The 26876-nt window shown below is 45.7% G+C and overlaps 1 protein-coding gene across 1 annotated transcript in view; it reads right to left on the bottom strand.

Annotated features, from left to right (window-relative positions):
• The window catches only part of LOC145357699 (uncharacterized), a 116394-nt gene that overhangs the window by 33667 nt on the left and 55851 nt on the right, over positions 1-26876 (bottom strand). Inside the window, exons 11-18 of the mRNA XM_080211124.1 lie at positions 26712-26768; positions 26440-26493; positions 19012-19065; positions 17791-17844; positions 17352-17405; positions 14133-14186; positions 8196-8249; positions 5485-5538 (exon numbers count right to left, since the gene is read on the bottom strand). Of these exons, the coding sequence (XP_080067250.1) occupies positions 5485-5538; positions 8196-8249; positions 14133-14186; positions 17352-17405; positions 17791-17844; positions 19012-19065; positions 26440-26493; positions 26712-26768 (435 nt within the window). The remainder of the gene's footprint in view (positions 1-5484; positions 5539-8195; positions 8250-14132; positions 14187-17351; positions 17406-17790; positions 17845-19011; positions 19066-26439; positions 26494-26711; positions 26769-26876) is intronic.

Below are 26876 nucleotides of genomic sequence, written 5' to 3'. Positions count from 1 at the left end.
CAGGGTTAGACCTAAGAGAATGGAGTGCAGCAAGTTCAGAAGGAGACAGGTTGGAGTAGGTGAGAGGAGCAGAGAAATCGAAACAGTCAATGTCACACTGACAGTTCTCCATGAAAAGATCAGGAGCAGAGGCCAGAGAGAGGGACTGAGGTTGAGGGAGAACACTGGAGATGGGTGAAAGGATCTAATGAATAGAGGAAAAGACTTCTGCCCAAAGAAGTGAGCATGAAAACAGAGGTAACGGAAGAAGAGTTTAGCGTCATGCCGAGCCCAAGATTCATTGAGGTGGAGATAGCAGGTGATGAAACTGAATCTTTCACTGAGTACAGAATGTTGAGTATCAGGGAGGGGCGGGTCAGAGAGTATAGTGACTGGGATTAAAGAAGGACTGGAGTCGGAGGGATGGGATGGTGTTACAGGGTTTCGGATGGGCATTGGTGTTAGTTAAGGAACTTGTATTCCTTAACCTGAAAGAAAGAGAAAAACCTTCTTGTTCAGGCATCGGATGAGACAAAAAAATACAATGGAACTGAGGGCAAGCACAGCTTTGAGAAAAGGTGAGTCAATGCCACAGGAAGGAGATACTGACTGTGCACATAGCAGCGCATGGCACTGAATGTCAATCTCAGAATGTGGCGAGAGCAGCAGTATATCCCGGAGATTCCTGTCACCCTGGGCGGACACAAAGCATGAGGAATGGAACTTGAGTTGGAATCCACATGGGGTGAGTTGGAGATGGAGACAGTCACTGAGGAAGGAAATGTGTCTAAGGAAGCAAGATTTGGTAAACACTTTGTCAAATACAGAGAGGAAAATGGAAAGGAATGAAGGTGAAGGTTGTGAAAAGGACAGGAGGAAATCCCATCACCGTACTTCTTCAAGATAGGCATTCCTGGAAGAGAAATGGCAGTGAATTCACCACTCATTACCACATCACCTTTTCTTGAGGATACTTACAGAGCATTACTGTGGTCCTTCTCTCTTGGAACAAGAAACCATTTTGAACCAATCAGTTTGTAAGAATTTAAGAGAGAAATCACTGTTAGAAAAGATTATTTGCCTCTTTACACTCAACTTTAAAGAACTCCAACTCACTTCCTGCTCCTTCCTGAACTCCACTCATCTACAACCCCGTGACCGCACCTGGTTTTCCAAAATGTTCACCACAATCCCCTTTCTTACTAATTCCATGATATGTTGGCTGGCCCTGCTAACTTTGAAGGATTGAAATTTATTTTCTTTATTTAATACTTTGTTCAGTGAGGACCGGTCTCAACTCTTGTTCTCTCTTTCTCTTTTCTATAGAGTAAATGAATGGAGACAACATCTCTTTAATATGGACTGAAAAGATGTCCAATTGTCTTTACAACAAAGGGATGGAACTCAGACCACTAAACATCAAATGTGGTGATGACTTTAATCAACAGAATGAAAGAACATGCATTTTTATTGTGCTTTTCTGGACATCTCAAAGCAGTGAATTAAATCCTCTTTGAACTATAGTCATTATTAAAATGTAGGGAAACGTTGACGGCAAATTTATGCAAAACAAGATCCCACAAACAATAACGTGATGATGACCAGTAATGATTGGCTGAGGGATAAATATAAGCCAGGACACTGAGGAGAACTCACCTGTTGCTCTTCAAACATTCACCTGAGAAGCTGACAAGGCATCAGGCTAATATCTCATCGGCACTCCCAACAGTGCAGCATTCCCCCAGTGCTGTACAGGACTGTCAATACATGATTATACACTTCAGTCTCTTGTGTAGCACTTGAATCTGCCCTCATAGCTAGGGTTAACAGCAATCAGGTCATTGATCCAATCGGATCTTTCCAGGGTTAAATTCCATCTGCCTCTTTCACCATCTCATCTATATCTTCCTATACAGTTCAGTGAGGACCGATCTCAACTCTCGTTCTCTCCCTCTTAGCGACTGGAGGCCAGTGATCAGTGGCATATCACAGGAATCCGTGCTGGGCCCCCTACTGTCAGTGTGTTACTGTGTTCGTGTGTGTTACTGTGTTCGTGTGTGTGTGTTCGTGTTACTGTGTACGTGTGTGTTCATGTGTTACTGTGTACATGTGTGTATATTCATGTTACTGTGTACATGTGTGTGTATATGTTATTGTATCTGTGTGTATGACTCTGTGTGTTATTGTGTCTGTGTGTTAGTGTGTGTGTTAGTGTGTGTGTTAGTGTGTGTGTTAGTGTGTGTGTTAGTGTGTGTGTTAGTGTGTGTATGTGCATGTGTTATTGTGTCTGTGTGTGACTGTGTGTTAGTAACTGTGTGTTATTGTGTATGTGTATTACTATGTGTTGCGTGTGTTACTATGTGTGTGTGTTGTGTGTGTTCACATTGATCAGGAAGTGCGTGTGTGTGTGTTACTGTGCGTGTGTGTGGGTTTGTGTGCACGCATGCGTGTGCACGTTACGGTGTGTTGTGAGCGTTACAGTGTGTGTGTTACTATTTGTGTGTGTGTTACTGTGTGTGCGCACTTGTGTTCCTGTGTATGCACACGTGTGTTACTGTGTATGTCTGCATGCGCATATGTGATCACATTGATCAGGAAGTGATCTGACACTGTGTGTTACTCTGTATGTGTTACTCTGTGTACCTGTGTGTTCACATTGATCAGGAAGTATGTACACGTGTGTGTGTGTGTGTGTATGTATGTGCGTGCATGCGCGTGTGAGACTCTGTGTGGGTGTATGTGTGTGTGTGTAAGTGTGCTACTGTGCGTCCATGCATGTGTGTTTTATTGTGTTTATGTATGTGACTGTGTATGTGTTACTGTGTGTGTGCGTGTGTTTGTATGTTCACATTGATCAGGAAGTGTGTGCTTCTGTGTGTGTGTTACTGTCTGTGTGCGTGTTCACATTGATCAGGAAGTATGTATGTTTACGTGTGTGTTAGTGTGTGTGTACGTGTGTTACTCTGTATGTCTGTGTGTATGTTACTGTATATGTGCGTGTGTGTGACTGTGTGTTAACATTGATCAGGGAGTCTGTATGTGCAAGTGTGTGTGTGTGTGTGTGTGTGTGTGTTATTCTCTGTGTGTGTGTGTGTGTGTGTTCACATTGATCAGGAAATGTGTGTGCATGCATTACCGTGTGTGTTGTGTATGTGTTCACATTGATAATGAAGTGTGTATGTGTGTGTACGTGCGTGTGTCTGTTACTGTGTGTGTGCGTGCGTGCATGTGCGTGTATTATTGCGTGTGTGTGTCTGTTACTGTGTGTGTGCGTGCATGTGTGTGTATTATTGTGTGTGTGTGTGTGTTCATATTGAAAATCCTATAGTGGGTTGATTAGTAGGGAGGTTAGGGTCCATATTTTGGAAGGGGGTTTGGTCCATGTGGGCTCAGTCTATGTGTTTAAAATAGTAACCCTGAAATTAGAAGCAATTTTTGTTCTTCAAATTCTTTGAAAGCAATTATTGGTGTAATATTGGCACTTCTATCCATAGTTAGTGATATAAGTCGCTTTGTTGGATGTTTCCTGGCCCAGCGCAATTGTCCAGGTGAAATTAGCCCTCCCGGTTCATTGCTGTGTAACTCCTCACCAGGGAACGTCCGAGAGAGATTCCCCAGCACATGTTTGAGATAACCCCCTACTCTGATGCTGAGGAGCAAGGTAGCTACAGACCAAGGTGTCTGCAAAGAAATGTAAGCAGTTGGAGTAAGTGGGCAAAAGAGTGGAGATGGAGGATAACACAGTGAAATATGAGGTTATTTTTATTGCAGTAGGAAGACTTGAAAACACGGATGCCATCATCTCAGGTGAGATCACCATCCACCAGGTACACGGTACATACTCTTGCAACTCGGCCAAAGTTGTCTACCTGATACCCTGCAGGAAAGGATGTCCCGAAGCATGGTACACTGGGGAGATCATGCAGATGCTACGACAACGGATGAATGAACATCGCTCGACAATCACCAGGCAAGAGTGTTCTCTTCCTGTTGGGGAACACTTCAGCGGTCACGGGCATTCAGCCTCTGATCTTCGGGTAAGCATTCTCCGAGGCGGCCTTCACAACACACGACAATTCAGAGTCACTGAGCAGAGACTGATAGCCAAGTTCCGCACACATGAGGACGGCCTCAACCAGGATCTTGGGTTCATGTCACACTATCTGTAACCCCCACAACCTTCCTGGACTTGCAAAATCTTACTAACTGTCCTGTCTGGAAACAATACACATCTCTTTAACCTGTGCTTAACGCTCTCTCCACTCATTGTCTGTACCTTTAAAGCTTGATTAGCTGTAAAGACTCACATTCCAATCATTATTCATGTAAATTGAGTTTGTGTCTTTGTGCCCTGTTTGTGATCAGAACTCCCAGCCACCTGATGAAGGAACAGCCTGTTCCGAAAGCTTGTGGTATTTGCTACAAATAAACCTGTTGGACTTTAAACTGGTGTTGTGAGACTTCTTTCTGTTTTTATCCCAGTCCAATGCCGGCATCTCCACATCACAACACCTGTCAAACAGTCTAAGCACAGAAAGCCCATTGTTCTGCAGCATCATTCATTTCAAGAATATTTGTGTTGCTTTCTCCAATCAGAAACTCTGTGATGGAGTTCAGGATGTGAACTCCATCACAACGGAAACTTCTCACTCAATTTCTCACTCTCAAAGTCACCTAAACTAATCTCCATTTCTGTAGTTCTTACAATCCATAGTTGTAAAACCTCGTGTGTGTGTGCGTGTGTGTATGTGTGTGCGTGCGTGCACATGTGTGTGTGTGTGTGTGCACATGTGTGGTCACAGCATATTTTAATAATAATTCTAAACCCCTGCTGCTTATGATCATTGGTGAGAGGAAAATAATAGTTTGTCTCCCTCCTGTCTGTAACAGTTTTGTTGCAGCATTGAGGGAGTGCTGCGCTGTCTGAGATGTCGTTCTTCAGATGAGAGATTAAAATGAGATCCTTTGATTGGGATAAAATGATACCATTGAACAAAGAGTTCAGTGTCCTGGTCAATATTTACCCCTCAACTAGTATCACTGTAAAACAGTTCAGCTGGTCATTATCACATTACATTTATGGGACCTTTCTCTGTCTATACTGTTTGCTACATTACAACACTGACTGAACCTCAAAAGTATTTCACTGGCTGTAAGGTGCTTTGGGATGACCTGAGGGTGTGAAAAGGTACTAGAAAAACACAAGCTCTTTCTTTCTTGAACCACTGTGCACACATTTACTGGAGCTAACACCAAGATATATCCATTTATTAAAAGCTGAGATTTGAAGCCCAGTCTGTAAGAGTAACATGACCCCTGATGCTGTCCTCGGCATTTCACCATCCAGGGGATCCAAACCATGTGTGTGCGTATGCTTGTGCATGTGGGATACCAGTGGGCCGTTGCTTTAAGCAGACCCCCCCAAACTTCAACATTATGGTCCTAAACTCCAGTGAGGAATGAAACTATCCCCAAGCTAAGTCTAAACTTTTCACCATTAAATACCTTCATACCAGGAACCCCAGGGGTGCCATCCTTGCCATCGATGCCTGGTAATCCCTGTAATAAAACACACAGGACAGAGTAAGCAGAGGGAACCAGTGCACGGAGAACGAGTGCATCAGTGTGAAGTTTATAAGCAGGAACACATCCAGTGAGGAAGTCACATTACAGTCATCTAAAGCTTCAGGAAGGATATACTTGGAGGGAGTGCAGCATAAATTCACCAGAATGATACGAGTTATAATTATATAAAAACACCAGTCACTTATAAGGAATAAGGTAAACACATTGTGGGTTCGCTTATTGTTTCTAAGCATGAGAACAGATATACAAGTATATACATAGAGGTATATATAAACCTTGAAGACACCAGCAGTAAAGTTGTATGTGTGTGTGCTCTACTTAAAGGCAAAAGTGAAACTAGCACTGAAATCAATGACACACTTCCATCTGAGTGATGCCATGCTGTAATACTGTTCAGGCATATTAAAACGACAACTAAAGGATCAAATGATGGGGAGAGATTGCATAGATTAGACTTGTATTCAGCTGTATATTGGTTAGCTAGCTTCATAATGATTACAGAAACGTTGGTATGTTCAAAAAATGACTGGGTTTATTTTATACAACTGAACTATATACAGCTATTCATGATGAGGTGTTACACTGCTGAGGCCATGAACACTCTCCCCTCCTCTCCTAATCATGTGTTCTCTGACATCATCATTATGCGGCACAGTGGTTAGCACTGCTGCCTCATAGCACCAGGGACCCAGGTTCAATTCCAGCCTCAGGTCACTGTCTGTGTGGAGTTTACATGTTCGCTGTGTCTGTGTGGGTTTCCCCCTGGTGCTCCAGTTTCCTCCCACAGTCTAAAGACGTGCAGGTTAGGTTGATTGGCCAAGCTAAATTGCCCTTAGTGACAAGGGGACTAACAGGGTAAATATATGGGGTTACAGGGATAAGGCCTAGATTGATTGTTGTTGGTGCAGACTTGATGGGCTGAATGACCTCCTTTTGCATTGTAGCGATTCTATGCATGGTGCTATTTACACATTCCCACACATTGACCCTTAACAAATAAAACCAATACTGGATATTCCTTCTTATGTAGAAGATCTTACTGAGGTGCTTAAGATAAAAGGATTTGACAGGGTGGAGAACTAGTGTTGTCTGAAGTCTAAAACAAGGGGTATAACTTAAAATTAGAACTGTCCAGGTAGGATGCCAGGATGCACATCATCATAAAAAAGGTCAGGGAAATTCTCTCCTGTAAAAACCATTGAGAACGAAGATGTAACGAGTGCGGTTGACAGAGGGGAACCGGTGGATGTGGTATATTTAGATTTCCAGAAGGAAGGAAGGAATAATAGTAAAATGGACCATTATTTAAATGGTGAAAAATTACAACATGCTACGGTGCAGAGGGACCTGGGGGTCCTTGTGCATGAATCGCAAAAACCCAGTCTGCAGGTGCAGCAGGTGGTCAGGAAGGCGAATGGAATGTTGGTCTTTATAGCAAGGGGGATAGAATATAAAAGCAGGGAGGTCTTGCTGCAACTGTACAGGGTACTGGTGAGGCCGCAGCTGGAGTAATGTGTGCAATTTTGGTCCCCTTATTTGCGACAAAATATATTGGCCTTGGAGGGAGTACAGAGAAAGGTTCACCAGGCTGATACCAGAGATGAGGGGGTTGGCTTATGAGGAGAGATTGAGTAGATTGGGCCTGTACTCGTTGGAGTTTAGAAGACTGATGGGGGATCTTGTAGAGACATATAAGATAATGAAGGGGCTAGGTAGGTAGAGGCAGAGAGATTCTTTCCACTTAGAAAGGAAACCAGTACTAGAGGGCACAGCCTCAAAATAAGGGAGGGGGTCAGTTTAGAACAGAGTTGAGGAGGAACTTCTTCTCTCAGAGGGTGGTGAATCTCTGGGATTCTCTGCCCGTTGAAGTGGTGGAGGCTGAATATATTTAAGTCACAGATAGATAGATTTCTGATGGATAAGGGAATTAAGGGTTTTGGGGAGCAGGTGGGTAAGTGGAACTGAACCACTTTCAGATCAGCCATGATCTTATTGAATGGCGGGGCAGGCTCGAAGGGCTAGGTGGCCTACTCCTGCTCCTATTTCTTATGTTCTTACGAATGTCAGTTGAAAATTTCAGAATTAAGGTTGATCAATTATTAGGCGAGGATATTATTGAATCAAAGCTATAACAAGAGTTGAGATGCAGATCACCCATGATCTAACTGAATAATGGAACATGGTTAAGGGGCTGAATGTTCTCCCATCTTCTCCCTCTTATGCTGAGATATAGATTTCATAGTTCCCAGTGGTCCTGTGCTACCTGACCCAAGTAGCCTTTCTCCATGACAATGGACACTAGTCGAACATTCTACCATGGAGGTCTTCAGTCCTCTGTCCAACATCCACACAGCTGTACTAGCCAATACTAGCCATCAGGAACAGGAACACTGACCCAACCTCCCTGAGCAAAGATTGCAGCTGTCTGCCCGTTGGTTGGAATCTGCTACCTGTATACAGACCAGAGGCAAAATCCCAGCACCAACCCTGCGCTGTACCATCCAACAGCAATTCAACCTCAAATAGCAAAGGAACCTGGACCGCATCTAGAAATAATTTACTGACTGGCGGCGGCACCCAGTTCCAGCTGTGAGCCAACTGTTGTTGTTAATACATAGAATATGACTCACGTTTTGTCCCTTGAGTCCAGTGGGACCTTGCCGCCCCCTTTGTCCCCGCACTCCCTGCAAAGAGACAGAAATCAGGAAGTGGGTAAACAATTTGGACAACGTTTCCACCTGAATACATTTCACAAACAGAAAAAGGATGCATGACACACAAACCATAGCAGAGGAACAATGGCCAGCAGCGAAACTGGCCTTATTATGTATCGTGCTGTCAAGGTGAATGTAAAGGAATTCTGCACTCCCACGGTGTATCAACATTCGACAGCTCAGCTCTGAGCCAGGCCACCAAGCTGTCTGCACTAACAACTCATATCCACATTCCCTTCAAACAGGCACTCTGCTTGGGTTGTGACGTTTAGCTTGGAGAGGGAAATTACACTGCAACCAACCCATTTTAATGGCATGCAATACTCAACCGATCCCTTCAAGCCAATTGGGATGTTTATACATTGGGGATAGTACAGCTAAGTGCAGGATGAGTCTGAAGTTCCAGAGGCCAGTCACTCACACCAGAATACCAAATCTCTGATCTGCTTTTACAGTCGCAGTATGTATATGACTGATTTGTGTAAGCTTCTAGCCGATGGTGCCCCCCCCACGCTGTTGATTCTGAGGAATTCCATGATGGTAATAATCAAAGTTGGAAAAGTTCAGCAGGTATGGCAGCATCTGCAGAGGGCAAAACAAAGTTAATGTTTTGAGTTCAATATCATTCTTTTTTTGAGACAATGGTAGTGTTACTGAATGTCAAGAGGGGGCTGCTGTTATCTCGATGGATGTGGTCAGTATCTGGCACTTGTATGGTGTGAATGTTACTTGCTAATTGGTCCAAGTTCTGATACATCTAGACACAGACAGCTTCAGTATCTGAGGAGTTGTGAATGATACTGAATCTTCCCCACTTTTGATCTTAAGATGGAAGGAAGTTCATTGATGAAGCAGCTGAAGATGGTTGACCCTGGGATGCTATCCTGAGGAACTCCTGCATGATGTCCCGGGAATGAGATGATTGATTTCCAATCACCACAACCCATCTTCCTTTGTGCCAGGTATGACTCCAGCTAGCGGATGGATTTCCCCGTTTCCAGTGTTGCTAGGACCCCTTGATTCCACATTCAGCCAAATGCTGCCTTGATGTCAAGGGCAGTCACTCTTAGCTTTCCCCGGAGTTCAACTCTTTTGTCCATGTTTGGATGAAGGCTGTAATGAGGCCAGGAGCCCAGTGATCCCAGTGGAACCCAAATTAAGCAGATTGTTGCATTTGATAGCACTGTTGATGACCTTTCCATTGATTTAGTAATGATCGAGTAGACTGATGGGGCTGAAGCTGTTCTGCTTTATTTTAGACGTAGCCAGGTAGACGCCAGTGTTGTGGCTATACTGGAAGAGCTTGGCTAGGGGCGCAGCTAGTTCAGGAGTACAGGTCTTCAGTGCTATTGCTGGAATATTGTCAGGATCCATAGCGTTTGCAGTCTCCAGTGCCTTTGGCTGTTTCTCGATACCATGTGGAGTGAATCGAATTGGCTGAAGGCTGACATCTATGACGATGGGGACCTCTGGAAGAGGCCGAGATGGATCATCCACTCAGCACTTCTGGTTGAAGATTGTTGAAAATGCCAGGAGGGCTGAGTGGATTGTGGGGTCACTAAACTTTACGAATTGCATGCTTCTTCCGCTGTTTTGATATGCAGTAGTCCTGTGTTGTAGCTTCACCAGGTTGACACCTAATTTTTAGGTATGTCTCATGTTGCTCCTGGCATGACCTCCTGCATTGTTCATTGAACCGAGGTTGATTCCCTGGGTTCGATAGTAATCATGATGCGGGTATGCCGGCGTTGGACTGGCGTAAACACAGTAAAAAGTCTGACAACATCAGGTTTTAGTCCAACCTATTTATTTGATAATATACTCGCAAGCTTTCGGGGTTAGCCCCTTCGTCAGGTGAATGGAGAGTTCTGGCCTCTGGACTAAAACCTGGTGTTGTCAGACTTTTTACTTCGATAGTAATGACAGGGTGGGGGATATCCAGACCATCAGATTATGGTTGAGTACGATTCTGCTACTACTGATGCCCACAGCACCTCATGGATGCCCAGTTTTAAATTATTAGATCTGTTTGAAGTCTATCACACTTAGCATGGTGGTGGTGCCACACAACACAACAGAGGCTATCCTCAATATAAAAATGGTCTGTGTTTCCACAGGGACTGTGCAGAGGTCACTTTTACCAATACTGTTGCAGACAGAAGTATCCGCAACAGGCAGATTGCCGAGTAAAGTAGGTTTGTCCCTCCTACAGGTTCCCTCAGTATTTGTCACAGATCCAGTCTGGTAGGTATGTCTTTCAGGAATTGGTCAGCAGTGGGATGGATACTGAAGTCCCCACCCAGAGTACATTCTGCATCATTGCGACACTCAATGCTTCTTTCAAGTGGTGTTCAAAATGGAGGAGTCATCAGCTGAGGGAAGCCAGTCGATAAGCGACAAGAGATTTCCTTATCCATGTCTGAGCTGATACCATGAGACTTCATGGGGTCTGGAGTCAATGTTGAGGACACACAGAGCAACTTCCCTCCTGACTGTAAAGCACTGTGTCCTCATCTCCGCTGGCTCTGTCCTGCCTGTGGGACAGGATGCACCCAAAAATGGTGAGAGAGAGTTCTGGGACATTGTCAGTGAAGTATAATTTGTTGAGGGTGACTGGTTGAGTTCAAAGGCAACTAGGGATGAGCAATAAATTGCTGGCCCAGTCAGTGAAGGCCACATCCTGTGAAATAAATTCTAAAAATTTACCGGGCTGTTACTTGACTAGTCCGTGAGACAGCTCTCCCAATTTGGACACGAGACTGCAGGTGTCACTGAGAACTTTGTAGAGTCGACAGGCTGGGAATGACTTTGTCAGGTCGGAGCCTGGCTAACGCTGGCTGGCCCATCGAACTTTATTCTTCTTCAAATTTCGATACAGCTGAGTGATCAGCTGGGCCATTATAGAGGGCACACCAGTGTCAACCACATTACTGTGGATCTAGAGTCACATGTAGACCAGACCAGGTAAGGACAGTAGATTTCCTCCCGTCAAGGGCATCTCTGCACCCCAGTTACATTTTTCTGACAGTGCAGTAATTTTCATGATTGTTGTTATTAATGCTAGCTTTTGATTCCAGATTTAATTCACTGATTATCCCACTGCCATATTGGGATTTAAACTCATGGGCTGAATTTTCCCATCACTGTGGAGGGTGAAGTAGAGGTGGGGAATATGTCGGTGGAATATGTACTCACTGGGGTAATGCCATGGTGGCTGCAGTCGGCACCACCCACCCACCCACCTGTCCCTGTGGCAATTTTCTCCATGTAAAAAGTCTGACAACACCAGGTTTTAGTCCAACCTATTTATTTGATAATATACTCACAAGCTTTCGAGGGGACTGCCTCTTCGTCAGGTGAATGGAGAGTTCTGGCCTCAGACAGAGCATATAAAGCACAGACAGTTTAGAGATTACTGATTAGAATGCGAATCTTTACACCTAACCTGCTGTTCAAGACCTGAAGTGGCTGATAATGTGAGTGGAAGGAGCACTGATCACAGGTTAAAGAGATGTGTATTGTCTCCAGACAGGACAGTAAGTGAGGTTTTGCAAACCCAGGCAAGTCACGGGGGTTACAGATAGTGCGACATGAACCCAAGATCCCTGTTGAGACCGTCCTCATGTGTGCGGAACTTGGCTATCAGTCTCTGTTCAGCGACTCTGCGCTGTCGTGTGTCGTGAAGGCCGCCTTGGAGAACGTTTACCCGAAGGTCAGAGGCTGAATGCCCGTGACCACTGAAGTGTTCGCCAACAGGAAGGGAACAGTCTTGCCTGGTGACTGTCGAGCGATGTTCATTCATCCGTTGTCGTAGCGTCTGCATGGTCTCCCCAATGTACCATGCTTCGGGACATCCTTTCCTGCAACGTATCAGGTAGACAATGTTGGCCACCAGGTACATGGTAAATACTCTTGCAACTCGGCCAACATTGTCTACCTGATACGCTGCAAGAAAGGATGTCCCGAAGCATGGTACATTGGGGAGACCATGCAGACGCTACGACAACGGATGAATGAACATCGCTCGACAGTCACCAGGCAAGACTGTTCCCTTCCTGTTGGCGAACACTTCAGTGGTCACGGGCATTCAGCCTCTGACCTTCGGGTAAGCATTCTCCAAGGCGGCCTTCACGACACATGACAGCGCAGAGTCGCTGAACAGAGACTGATAGCCAAGTTCCGCACACATGAGGACGGTCTCAACAGGGATCTTGGGTTCATGTCGCACTATCTGTAACCCCCGTGACTTGCCTGGGTTTGCAAAACCTCACTTACTGTCCTGTCTGGAGACAATACACATCTCTTTAAACTGTGATCAGTGCTCCTTCCACTCACATTGTCAGCCACTTCAGGTCTTGAACAGCAGGTTAGGTGTAAAGATTCGCATTCTAATCAGTAATCTCTAAACTGTCTGTGCTTTATATGCTCTGTCTGAGGCCAGAACTCTCCATTCACCTGACGAAGAGGCAGTCCCCTCGAAAGCTTGTGAGTATATTATCAAATAAATAGGTTGGACTAAAACCTGGTGTTGTCAGACTTTTTACTGTGTTTACGCCAGTCCAACGCCGGCATACCCACATCATGAATTTTCTCCATGCCAGACTGAGGTCACACCAAGTGCAGAAGGACTGTGGTGGCAGGGGTGGGGGTGCTGGAGAGTGGATATCTCCTTTGCAGGCCCTCAGGACACAGCGGAAGTTTCCTCATCCCAACTCCACATTTCCCCTCCCATCACAGTCTGACCACCTTTGTCCCACACCCAGCCTTGCCCTCTCTGTGCCAGCCCGGCTCGGCTAGCGTCTCACCACTCACCTTGGTTTGTGGCTCCAATAGTAATCTTAATTGGGAACTGGATGCAGTCCCAGCAGGTTCGCCCCTGGGGTATTTATGCTGGGAATGGGGGAGACAGGCCACAGCCCCATGTCGCCAGCCAATGAGTCTAGGCGTCTAGATTACTCGTCCAGTAACATAAGCTCAATGTGACTGTTGGACAAATGGAATGGGCGTGTTGAATTGGGACTTTACCCCAAATTGTAACCTTCCTGTGAAATCATACTGCACCACCCCAAGCCCCTTCCCAACTCAACCCCTCTGCCTCCTCCTCCCGAACCCCCATATTCCAAAGCTTTTTTGAGCTGTGTTTCAGCATTGTGACCTGAGACAACACCACACAACAGATGTTCCATTAATTTGTGTTATATTACAACAGTGACTGAGGTGATTCGGTCGGCCTTGTTGTCCAACAAGTGGCATACACGCGGTGGGTCGTACGAGGGCTGCTCTTGGATGTTGTTTTGAGAGTTGCCTAGTGCTTCACGTCGTTAGTGTACGCTTAAACTGGACCATCTGACGGGCAACACGACAGCTCAGTGACTATCACTGTTTGCTGTGCAGATACATGGATTTGGGTTGGTGTCTGTGGGAGTTTGCACATTCTCCCCGTGCTTGCGTGGGTTTTGTCCGGGTGCTCCGGTTTCCTCCCACACCCCAAAAACGTGCCCTTAGGCTAATTAGTGTTAACAAATTGTCCCTAAATTAGTCTCCCCTCAATCTTCCCCAATAGGTGTAGACAAAGACCATAGATAGAGGAGGGTACTCATAATATTAAAATGGCAGCGTGGGCTCGTTGGGCCGATGGGCCTGTTTCCCGGGCTGTGTTGTTCTTTGTTGATCTTTGTTCTTTGTGACAAAGGGTGGGATTCTCCCAAAAATGTCTAAGCGTTGAATTTGCGTAAAAACTGGAGTAAATCCTGCTGGTTTTTTCAGTGGGAGTTTCAAAATGAATCTCCCACACTCTGTGCACACTAACACTGGGGCACGGTGAGGTTAAGGTACAAGTTTGAAATTACTCACCCTGTCTCCTTTGGGACCAAAATCTCCAAGAGGTCCCTCGGGACCTTGTCTACCCTGGAAGCAGAGGAAGAAATCAAATCAGATTGTAAAGTTGAAATAAAGTTAAATGCGACAATAATACTTGACCGGGGAGGTGGGGGTGGGGGGGGGGGTGAGCGGAGAGTGAAGGATGATGCACAGCAGTTTTACTCAGCACATTCATCAACATCCTTTCATGAACACATTACTGACACCGATGGCTCTTTTAAGCTCTGTTGATTAGACCGCGATGTGAGAACATCGTTATGACAGGGTGTAACAATGCGCACTCTCCAATCACAGCTCGTGTTCCAGACAATAAACCTGGTTTCGGTTTGTGAAGTGGAAATGGGAAGGTAAAGTGTTCCCTGCGATGAATGGTCTCAGGGGACAAGGTGGTAAATCAGCAGTGAAATCAAACAGAACACTGTCACCCAAAGGCTCAGACCATCAGCTACTGCAGAAAGGAGACAGCGTGAAGGATCAAAAGGTGAATGGTTTTCAAGCAATGGGATCGAGGGGAGAAAATGTGCTGGTGAGGTAGAGGGTACAGTGAGAACGTGGGGTTGAGGAATTGGGGGAGGAGGTGAGTGGATGGAATGGATCCATGGAAAAGGGATGAGATTGTTGGGCGTAATGGGATTTTCCTGTTCTGAATAATCCCACGTGACAGCCAGGCAACTCAAAATCCATAATGAGAGATTTTTAATGGGAACTGCTAGAACTGGAGTTTGTTGTGTTAAATTTGTATTAAAGCCTTGAAGGGGACATCAGTGGTCTTTTAAGAAAATGTACACTGGACCCAGAGATGTGGGGCAGGATTTTAAGGTCTCGCTCATCCCAAAACTGTAAAATCCTGTCCGAGGTCAATGGACCTTCCCGTGGTCCGCACCCTCCCACTCTGATTCCCATGGCGGGGCAGTGAAATTCTGGCCATGGTTTCTTCCATCTCACAGCAACTCTCAGTCCCCTCACCTCCTGTGTAAGCCCAACCGAGGAGTGTATTCGATGGTGCAGATGCATGTCAGAGAGCAACAATACAATACAGAGTTGTTTGTTCCATTGTTGGTAATCAATGCTGCCTTTCGAGAAGGACTGTGGTGTCTCCCCATCGATAGAAAGCTAGACGGTGCTCCTACCCTTTGTTACAGAAGCAGCAACTCAGAGCAAAACTCTGGCATCTGGGAATCACTCTCTGAAAGTCAAAGTCCCGTCTCAAATCACTGAATGATGGGCAGGGCAAGCTGGTCAGATCGCAAGAGGCAAAAAATCAGGTTTGTGCCCAATTCCCCGCCTATCGCAATCTTCCTGGCCCCGGATATTCAGCACAATCAGCCTCACACCCAGGAACTGCTCAAGGCTGATTATAATATTTAAATACATTTAAATTTTGATTTAAATATTATTAGTGAGCTCAGGACTCAATAATCCAGACTCACTTGCCTCAGCTGCCTCACCAGTAAAAGGTCTTCACCAGTAAGAATCATGTCTGGTCCCCACCAATGGGAACCTGTCGTGATGTTCTCGTAGGCAGGATCAGAGGCCACTGAGGTCCCCTGGGAGGTCAGGGGCGGGGTAGGGTGCAGTGTCTTTTCAGCAATGCCAGCCTGGCACACTGGCAGTGCCTACCAGGCACTGGGCAGTGCCAAGTGGGAGGGCCGAAGGGGAGGCAGGCAGGGGGAAGCTGCCCACTTTGCAACTGAGATCAGTTGGGGGAGCGGAGGGTGCATGGAAGAATTAGACACACACTGTACACTCTGCAACCAGTGATCGACTGGGGTGGAGGGAGGTGCGATCATCCAGGGGTGGATAGAGGATGGGGAGGTGGGCACTTTCCAGGGAGGAAAGGATCTCTCTGTCCTGTTGTACAAAACAGAAATTTGTTCACGCATGCTTGCGCCATCTACTATGAGTTGCCGGCTTTCTGGTGAGGTTAGGCCCCACCCCTACCTGGCTTGTGGGAAACAGATTTACCCTTTCTTTTCACAGAGCAGCATCAGATTGACTTGTGACCTCGTCAAAAAAACGGATGCGAAACTCTCCCATTTTCAGGCTCATTTGGCACTGAGAATTCTTTTGCTAAGATCACCGCCGCCCCCCACTCCCCCATGGTCTCCTCCCAACTTGGTGTTAATGCAGTCAACTGAGTGTGGGGAGGGAAGAGACTAATATAACCCAGAGCTAAACAAATACTTTGTAGAATTAAAATAATTTCACTTCCTTTACCAATTTACACTGTATTGCTAATTAAGTTACTGCCTTGTCCAAAATGTTTGTGGATTTGGGTCCAGAATTGTTTGAGTTGTTAAACAAAGAGGGAGGAGATTAAATTGTGCAGCACTATTGAGTGAAGAGAAGGGTATATTATACAGTAGTGTCAATAGGTCAATATAAAGTCAACAGCATGAAATCATTGGGAATAGAATGAATGAATGATTTGTCACAATGGCACACAAGCTTATCATCGAGAGTAAAACAGAAAATACTGCAAAGACTCTGCAGGTCTGGCAGCATCTGTGGAGACAGAAATTGAATTAGCTTCGAGTCCAATATGACTCTTCTTCAGAACTAGCGCCTGTTAGGATGAACCATTTCTGAAGAAGAGCCATATTGGACTTGAACTGCTAACTCTGCTTCTCTCCCCACAGAGGCTGCCAGGTCTGCTGGCTGTTTCCAGCACTTTCTGTTTTTATTTCACATTTACAGAACCTGCAGTATTTTGGAAGCTGTAGCTCTGTTCACAAAGATTTCACACTCCTAGGCACTCTCCTGTACAACTGGAGATCCATCAGCTGACTTACCGATGTTGTGACACCTTGAGTTACACTTTCATACCTCATCCCAATAATCATTACCAACGAGATACCCAAACTATCAAAGGGGAGGAATTCCCAAATTAAAATGTAAATCTGTGGATCGTTTATAAGGCTGGTTCAAAACTGCCCTGTCAGCCTTGTGCATGGTATTAGAAAGTGACATCCTTTTGTCCCAATTGTGCTTTTGTAAAAGTCAATGTACATTTTAAATAGTAGAAAAAGTGAGACAAATGAATGAAGCAATGTGTTTCTTTGTGAAGGATTGGGGTACTGCAGTTCCACACTCACTCCTGATGGTGCACCTTCTCATTGTTGCTTCTAATGGTTGGGAGCCAAAAACAGCTCATTTCGAGAGAGAGAGAGAAATGTTCACACGTTCACTCACCTGAGGACCCATTCGACCAGGTGGACCAACCGTGCCTTTATAACCACGGGGACCCTGCGTGAAAACAGAAACCATGGAATCAAAGATGGCATCTAAATAGACCATGCTCTGAGAGCTGGCAATTTCTGCTTTGGGACAACATCTAACCCTGTCTCCCATACGAACACATTGTCAATACGAGAATCTGTTCCCTTAGTTCAGCCTTGGCCAAGAGCCTCTCCAGTGCTGGATCCACTGGCTCGCCAGGGGTCTGCAACCTGTGCTCTGAGAGCGGCCATGACTTCTAAGCTATGGAAGGTAGAAAGCGCATAACTCTTTTGCATCTGATTGAGAAATAGCAGCATCAGGCGGAGAGTTTCTTGGGCTGAAAGGAAATCCACCATTCACATCCCACAATTCAAACCATACACTCAAGAGGTATGTTTCAAAAATTGCTTACTCTTTCGCCTTTTGCTCCCATCATTCCGGGGTATCCGCGAAGTCCCTGAGGGCCCTGCAGGTTAAAAAACAGAAATAAATCAATTCTGAAGCAAAGCAAATTGAGCTCAAACATCATAGGCTGTGCAGCACGCTTTTTATACTCAGCCTGGACTCTCGGCTCCTGAAATCCTGAGAGCCTGTTCCTCTGCTGGAAGTGTAATTAAGTAAAGCTCCTGTTTATCCTCGCTCCAAGCTCCAAATTCAATTCCCAGATCCCAGGGACAGGCTCACAAGCACAGCCTGGATGGATGGATGGCTATCTGCCATTCACTTGCTCACCCTCTGTCTGGCCCACCCTGACTTGACCTGACAGCATCAGGCTGACCTTATCCAAGATTCAAGCTAGACCCAGCAAGCCAAAGAAAATAAAGGGAGTCCTTCTTTAGTCCCATGGCAAGAGAATGGCCCCTTTTAGGATTGATGCCTTGGTTTTGGAAATATTTTGAGTTTTTCAGAAGACCTTGAAGGGCCAATTCGAAACTCTCAGCTGGCTCAAGGTCTCGGAGGGAGGGGTCTTTTACAGGCTTAAAGAGCAGAATTTCTAGGGTAACTAGGCACTGCACTCCCCTTAATCCACCACCCCCTCCCCCCACTCCCCCGTCCACCCACTCCCAACAACATGCTCTGCCACCTTGTAATTCTACTGTGGCCAGAAACATATCCAGCTCCTGGTGAAGAATTAACCACGGTGGCATTAGAAGATGCTGCCAGCATTGTGTTCCGTATGGAATGCTCTATGAATAAGAATGAAAGCTCTTTGAATTTCTCTGAACTCTAATCTCCTTGGTCACTTGCTCAAAGAGGCTGCTAAAATACGCACCATCCCTTTCAAACAACCCATTATACATTATATAGGGGGTTGGGCAGTGAGAGGGTGTCTCTGCATCTCCAACATCCAGTTATATGCAAGCCTGGGCCTTACTCCCATGATTCACACACCCTCTGAACATGCATAAGCGTTGACCCTACTACACAGCACCGGTAAACTCACAGTAGTCATGCAGTTTAAGGGGCAATTCTTCATGGTTCACTGCAATTAATATTTCAGACTCAGGTCTGCTCTCCATAGTTAACCACACAAGAGGCCAGCCTCCGGCCCTATTCTGCACTGTTATCCTAGTAGCCATACATATCGTCTTTGGAAGCTCCCCACAGTAAGGACTAGACAGGAATACATTACTGATTGGCCTGGGATGCCTTGTTCTCCGGAGATGCCAACTTCACCTTTAAGGCCCTAGACAGGAAGAGATAACAAATTTATTAATGATGTCATTGATAAACACTTTCACAATGCACAACATGTTGTTCAGTTGGTCATGTGATTTCCTGTCCACTCAATAATCACATGTCAGATTGTTTGGGCCGATAGTCATTGGTTTACGCTGGGAAGCGTGACAGTGATTGGTTTACGCTGGGAAGCGTGACAGTGATTGGTTTACGCTGGGAAGCGTGACAGTGATTGGTTTACGCTGGGAAGCGTGACAGTGATTGGTTTACGCTGGGAAGCGTGACAGTGATTGGTTTACGCTGGGAAGCGTGACAGTGATTGGTTTACGCTGGGAAGCGTGACAGTGATTGGTTTACGCTGGGAAGCGTGACAGTGATTGGTTTACGCTGGGAAGCGTGACAGTGATTGGTTTACGCTGGGAAGCGTGACAGTGATTGGTTTACGCTGGGAAGCGTGACAGTGATTGGTTTACGCTGGGAAGCGTGACAGTGATTGGTTTACGCTGGGAAGCGTGACAGTGATTGGTTTACGCTGGGAAGCGTGACAGTGATTGGTTTACGCTGGGAAGCGTGACAGTGATTGGTTTACGCTGGGAAGCGTGACAGTGATTGGTTTACGCTGGGAAGCGTGACAGTGATTGGTTTACGCTGGGAAGCGTGACAGTGATTGGTTTACACTGGGAAGCGTGACAGTGAAGACTTTCCTAATTGATATTCTGAGAAAAATAAATCACTCTGCAAAATGTTTTTGAGGTAAATAATTCCTCCTGAAGTTTAGAGCCATAGAGGTTTACAGCATGGAAACAGGCCCTTTGGCTCAACTTGTCCACGCCACCCCTTTTTTAACCACTAAGCGAGTCCCAATTGCCCACATTTGGCCCATATTCCCCTATATCCATCTTACCCATGTAACTGGTCTTTCTTTTAAAAAATGTTTAATTTGTATCCACCTCTTCTACTGCCTCTGGCAGCTTGTTCCAGACACTCACCATCCACTGTGTGAAAAAATTGACCCTCTGGACACTTTTGTATCTCTCCCCTCTCACCTTAAATCGATGCCCTCTAGTTTTAGACTCCCCTACCTTTGGGAAAAGATATTGACTATCTAGCTGATCTGTGCCCCTCATTATTTTATAGACTTCTATAATCTCATCCCTAAGTCTCCTACATTCCAGGGGAAAAAAGCCCCAGTCTATCCAGCCTCTCCTTATAACTCAAACCATCAAGTCCCGGTAGCATCCTAGTAAATCTTTTCAACACTCTTTCTAGTTTAATAATATCCTTTCTATAATAGGGTGACCAGAGCTGTACCCAGTATTCCAAGTGTGGCCTTACCAATGTCTTGTACAACTTCAACAAGACGTCCCAACTCCTGTATTCAATGTTCTGACCAATGAAACCAAGCATGCTGAATGCCTTCTTCACCACTCTGTCCACCTGTGACTCCACTTTCAAGGAGCTATGAATCCGTACCCCTAGATCTCTTTGTTCTATAACTCTCCCCAACACTCTACCATTAACTGAGTACGTCCTGCTCTGGTTCGATCTACCAAAATGCAACACCTCGCATTTATCTAAATTAAACTCCATCTGCCATTCGTCAGCTCACTGGCCCAATTGATCAAGATCCCATTGCAATCCTAGATAGCCTTTGTCACTGTCCACTATACCACCAATTTGGTGCCATCTCTTTGTGTAGAGATAAAGACCCTTCATGTACCATAAACAGACTGTACACAGCATGATCCAATATCTCACTGCATACATTATCAGCAGCAGATTCAATCCATGAAGGCTGTTATAGAATACATAGAGGAGATACACACAGGAAAGAACTATGTCATTTTATAATGTTTAGTGACAAACATAACACTTGTGTGTTTTATAATTAACACTATTATACCATATCCACAAACATTCACACCCTCCCCCATCAACGAACAATAGCAGCCGTATGTACCATCTACAAGATGCACTGTGGGAATTCACCAAGTCTCCTGAGACAGAACCTTCTAAAGCTCTACTATCTAGAAGGACAAGAGCAGCAGATACCTGGTAATACCACCACATGAATGTTCCCCTCCAAGTCACTCACCATCATGACTTGGAAATATATCACTGTTTCTTCGCTGTCACAGAGTCGGAATCCTGGAACTGTCTCACTCACAGCACTGTGGGTGCAGCATGGACTTCAGAGGTTTAACAAGACAACTCACCGTGCATAGGGTTAGAGGACGGGGTGGGGGGTGGGCCTGGGTAAGATGTTCTGTTGGAGGGCCGGTGCATTACTCAGCTTCAGTAAAGGCCTGGATATGTAACTGGGTGGATTTTGCAAGTGCAGGCAGCAGAGAGAAGGGATTCCACAGCTAGAATAGTGCACGTGTACTTAAATTAGTGAAACTGTCAAAGGGTCTGAGTGTGTGAAACATACTGGGAAGGAGGCCTTTGGTGGGGTGGGGGAGTGGGGGTCCGCTGCCACTCTGCAGGCGATCAGTGCAGGGGAAGGGGATAGAGGGTTGCAATCAGTCGGGGGGGGCGGTGGATAAAGGGGGAAAGTTATGTTGTAGGGGTGGGGGTGATGTCTGTGGGGGCCATCACTTCCGGGCCACTTTATCCATTTTTTGTGGCTCGGGAGTGATGTGACAGCGGCACGATTTTCTAACTCCTTATGCGTAATTCAGAGCTCCGATCATTTCAGGCACGCTAAGCCCCACCCACAGTGCGATCCAGATCCACGATTTTTTTTCCAGGCTAAGTGCATATGGGAGCATCTGAAAGCAGATTTCCGAGTCGGATCTGAATTGTGCCCAGCTTCAGCACTTAGAATGAAAATGGCGAAATCGTGCCCAATGTGTTATAATAGTGTAAGGAGTCTCACAACATCAGCTACTAGCTTTCGGAGCGCTGCTCTTTCGTCAGGTGAGTGGGAGTTCTGTTCACAAACAGGGTATATAAAGACACAAACTCAATTTACAAAACATGGTTGGAATGTGAGTCTTTACAGGTAATCAAGTCTTAAAGGTACAGACAGTCTGAGTGGAGAGAGCGTTAGCACAGGTTAAAGAACATAAGAACATAAGAAGTAGAAGCAGGAGTAGGCCATCTAGCCCTTCGAGCCTGCCCCGCCATTCAATAAGATCATGGCTGATCTGTCGTGGCTCAGTTCCACATTCCCGCCCTCTCCCCATAACCCTTAATCCCCTCGCTTATCAAAAACCATCAATCTGCGTCTTAAAAATATTTAGCGAGGCAGCCTCCACCACTTCAACGGGCAGAGAATTCCAGAGATTCACCACCCTTTGAGTGAAGAAGTTCCTCCTCAACTCCGTTCTAAACCACCCCCCCTTTATCTTGAGGCTGTGCCCTCTAGTCCTACTGTCCTTTCTGAGCGGGAAGAGTCTTTCCACCTCTATCCTATCCATCCCATTCATCATCTTATACGTCTCAATGAGATCTCCCCTCATTCTTCTAAACTCTAACGAGTACAAGCCTAGTTTATTCAGCCTCTCCTCATAGCTCAACCCCCTCAACTCCGGCATCAGCCTAGTAAACCTCCTCTGCACTCCCTCCAAGGCCAAAATATCCTTGCATAAGTACGGCGCCCAAAACTGCACACAGTACTCCAGCTGCGGCCTCACCAGTGCCCTATACAGCTGCAGCAAGACCTCCCTACTTTTATATTCAATCCCATTCAAAGAGATGTGTATTGTCTCCAGACAGGGCAGTTAGTGAGATTTTGCAAACCCAGGCAAGTCATGGGGGTTACAGATAGAGTGGCATGAACCCACGATCCCTGTTGAGACCGTCCTCATGTGTGCGGAACTTGGTTATCAGTCTCTGTTCAGCGACTCTGCGCTGTCGTGTGTCGTGAAGGCCGCCTTGGAGAATGCTTACCCGAAGGTCAGAGGCTGAATGCCCGTGACCACTGAAGTGTTCCCCAACAGGAAGGGAACAGTCTTGCCTGGTGATTGTCGAGCGATGTTCATTCATCCTTTGTCGTAGTGTCTGCATGCTCTCCCCAATGTACCATGCTTCGGGACATCCTTTCCTGCAGCATATCAGGTAGACAACATTGGCCGAGTTGCAAGAGTATGTACCGTGTACCTGGTGGATGGTGCTCTCACGTGAGATGATGGTACCTGTGTCGATGATCAGGCATGTCTTGCAGAGGTTGCTGTGGCAGGGTTGTGTGGTGTCGTGGTCACTGTTCTCCTGAAGGCTGGGCAGTTTGCTGAGGTTGTGCAGTTTTTTGAAGGCAAGAAGTGGGGCTGTGGGGATGGCCTTGGGGAGATGTTCATCTTCATCAATGACATTTGAAGGCTCTGGAAAAGATGTTGTAGCTTCTCCGCTCTGGGGAAGTACCGGACAACGAAGGGTACTCTGTTCGCCATGTCCCCTGTTTTGTCTTCTGAGGAGGTCAGTGCGGTTTTTCGTTGTGGCATGTTGGAACTGTCCATCGATGAGTCACGCGCCATATCCGGCTCTTATAAAGGCATTTTTCAGCATCTGGAAGTATCTGTTGCGATCCTCCTCATCTGAGCAGATCCTCGTATACAGAGGGCTTGTCCGTAGGGGATGGCTTCTTTAACATGTCTAGGGTGGAAGCTGGAGAAGGGGAGCATCGTGAGGTTTATCTGTGGGCTTGCGGTACAGTGAGGTGCTGAGGTGACCGTCCTTTGTCCAAGAATGTAACCGATTCTGGAGAGTAATCCATGGTGAGTCTGATGGTGGGATGGTGCTTGTTGATGTCATCATATAGTTGTTTCAGTGATTGTTCACCATGAGTCCAAAGGAAGAAAATGCCATCGATGTATCTAGTGTATAGCATCGGTTGAAGGTCCTGTGCAGTGAAGAGGTCTTGTTCGAACCTGTGCATGAAGATATTGGCATATTGAGATGCGAATTTGGTCCTCATGGCTGTTCTGTGGTTTGGATGAAGAACTGATTGTTGAAGGTGAAGAGGTCCATGACGAAGTGGATGAGTTTGTAAAATTTCATCGGGAGACTGGCCGAAGTGTTCCTGTTGGCGAACACTTCAGCGGTCACGGGCATTCAGCCTCTGATCTTCGGGTAGGTGGTCTGCACATGACATCACAGAGTCGCTGAGCAGAGACTGATAGCCAAGTTCCGCACACATGAGGACGGCCTCATCCGGGATCTTGGGTTCATGTCGCAGTATCGGTAACCCCCACGACTTGCCTGGACTTGCAAAATCTCACTAACTATCCTGACTGGAGACAATACACATCTCTTTAACCTGTGCTTAACGCTCTCTCCGTCACATTGTCTGTATCTTTAAGACTTGATTACCTGTCATGACTCGCATTCTAGCCATTATTTTGTAAATTACCTGCCTGTTTGTGAACAGAACTCCCACTTACCTGACGAAGGAGCAGCGCTCCGAAAGCTAGTGGCTTTTGCTACCAAGTAAACCTGTTGGACTTTAACCTGGTTTTGAGAGACTTCTTACTGTGTTTACCCCAGTCCAACACCGACATCTCTACATTATAATAACGTTACAGCCAGTGACACAGTGTTTTCTTATAGAATTTAGACCGAGTTATAGCCAATAAAATACTGTGTGTTACTAATTAATACATACAGATGTATCACAACAAGTAACACGTTATGTTATTATACAATATATAGAGTTATATCCAGTAACACATGGTGTGATCTTATAGAACAAATACAGTATGTTATACCCAGTAACAAATGTTTTGCGCTTATAGAATATATAATCTTGCACCAAATAACATATGGTGTGTAATTATAAAATATAAAGTGTTACACCCGATAAAAAACACTATGATAATATATAACCAAGTGTTATATAATGCATACAGTGTGTTATGCTCAATACAGTGTTATTCTATAATATACAATATTATGCCCAGTAATACAGTGTCTAATTGAATAACAAATACAGTGTTACAACTATCAACAGTGTTATTCGATGATAAATAGTGCTAAACTAGTGTTATACCTTGCAACATACAATAACAATAGAGTGTGATATCCAGTAATGTGCAGCCAATGATAATATAACACTCGACTGTCACACATAGTAACACATAACTATAGAAAACATGATATTGCTGATAAAAGAGACAATGTGGTGCATTTTAGGTGCCCCTACCGGGTGTGTTTACAGTGAGTGGGGCTGGTACAATCGGTAGGTTGGCAGCCCACCACCAACTCACCATTACTGACACAGTGAGCGGGTACCAAAAATCATATCCACCTGCCAAGATTAAGTGAATAATTCAACATCAATTTGGCTTGTAGTCAAGTCTACTGACCTGAATAATGCCCTGCCCATTGCCAGGATATAGTGGGCATAGGAAGTTGGACAGGAGTGGGGAGGCCAGTTTTTACAGGAGGGAAGGTGGGGGCATCCTACGGGAGAGGGTGGCCTGAGTGCATTGTGGGCATCCCACCCTGCAAGATATCACCTTCTTTTCATCCAATAAAACCAGGGCACCCCCTCCCCACCCTACAATGTTGAAACTTGGATATCCTAGGGCAGCCATGGTCCGATTTGGGGTTCTTCCTGCAGTCAGGGGCAGCGATCACTACTGAACTCTGGCAATGCCAGCACTGACGGGGCTGCCAATCAGATCGTCAGGCAGCTCCCTCGGGTGGAAGTTTCACTTTTAAACAAACCTGCATGCCCACAGCTTACAGCTAACTTCCCTTCCAGAGGGGCGAACCGTCAACCCACCACTACCACCTCCCCACCTTCCCAACCTCCCTCCCCAGCACCCCCCCAGTCTCTCTCTCTCTCCCTCCCTCTCTGTCTATCTCTCTCTCACTCTGTCTCCCTCTTTCTCTCTGTTTCACTTTCGGTTTTGAATCTGACAATGTGGTCCAGCCCATTTCCTTGGTTAGTGTTTATCCTGTTTCTTTCTCTCTCCTTGTGTGCCTCATTAGTAAAAGGGGAAAGATTACTGGACCCATGATTCACTCTGCTCCGTGATGTCCACTGCCCTCCTCACCAGCTCACACTCCCAGAAAAAAACATATGATCAGAGCGTAAGAGAAAGAATTCAATTCACTGTGTTCAGTATGCGATATCTAGACCAGTCTTTCTCTGACGTAAACTCAAATTCTTTTATATAATCTGTTAGTCTCACTTTCACTGAACACACACACATTCTCTACTATAGCAATGAGTGCTGCTGCTGATGTTACAGCCAAACACTAAGACACTGCTACCAAATTCCTCTTTAGTCCATTGTTATAGGGCTATTAGCTCAGTTAAAATAATCAGCATAAACTACAGCAAGGAAAGGAATTTAATAAGACTATGTCAGTGTTTGTGTCATACCATCAGGAACACCACGTGGTTATATTCAAGAATGGTCTGTAACATACTCACTGGCGGACCCTGTCTGCCGGCTTCTCCAAGATATCCCGGTTTGCCTTTGTGGCCCTGTGAACGACAAGGTAGCAGTTGATCTGTTAACTATTGTTCATTTAACTTCCACTGAAACAATAACACCAACAGCATCAAGCAGGCTGAGATGATCACTTCTCCACTCTAACAGCCTCTTTTGGTATTCTTTAGATTTTCACCATTTTGCTAAGCTGTGTTAAATTACTTACATCTTACGCAGAGCACATTTAGTTCGATGAGTCAAAGATACTTACTTTGAGCCCCTGAAGTCCTTGTGGGCCTTTTGGTCCCGGAGGGCATGAGGTTGGACACTGGAATATAACACAAAGATTTTAGAGGTCAACTTAGTGTTGCCGTAGTCCCAGATAACCACAGACTGTGCTCTGCTTTGAAGGGGAGATTGTGGTGTGGCGATTTAA

Source organism: Carcharhinus amblyrhynchos, chromosome 24, assembly GCF_965287045.1.
Source record: "Carcharhinus amblyrhynchos chromosome 24, sCarAmb.v2.hapA, whole genome shotgun sequence".
Taxonomy (NCBI): Eukaryota; Metazoa; Chordata; class Chondrichthyes; order Carcharhiniformes; family Carcharhinidae; genus Carcharhinus; species Carcharhinus amblyrhynchos.
The sequence above is the reverse complement of the archived record's forward strand: the minus strand, read 5'-3'. Positions and strand labels throughout refer to the sequence as shown.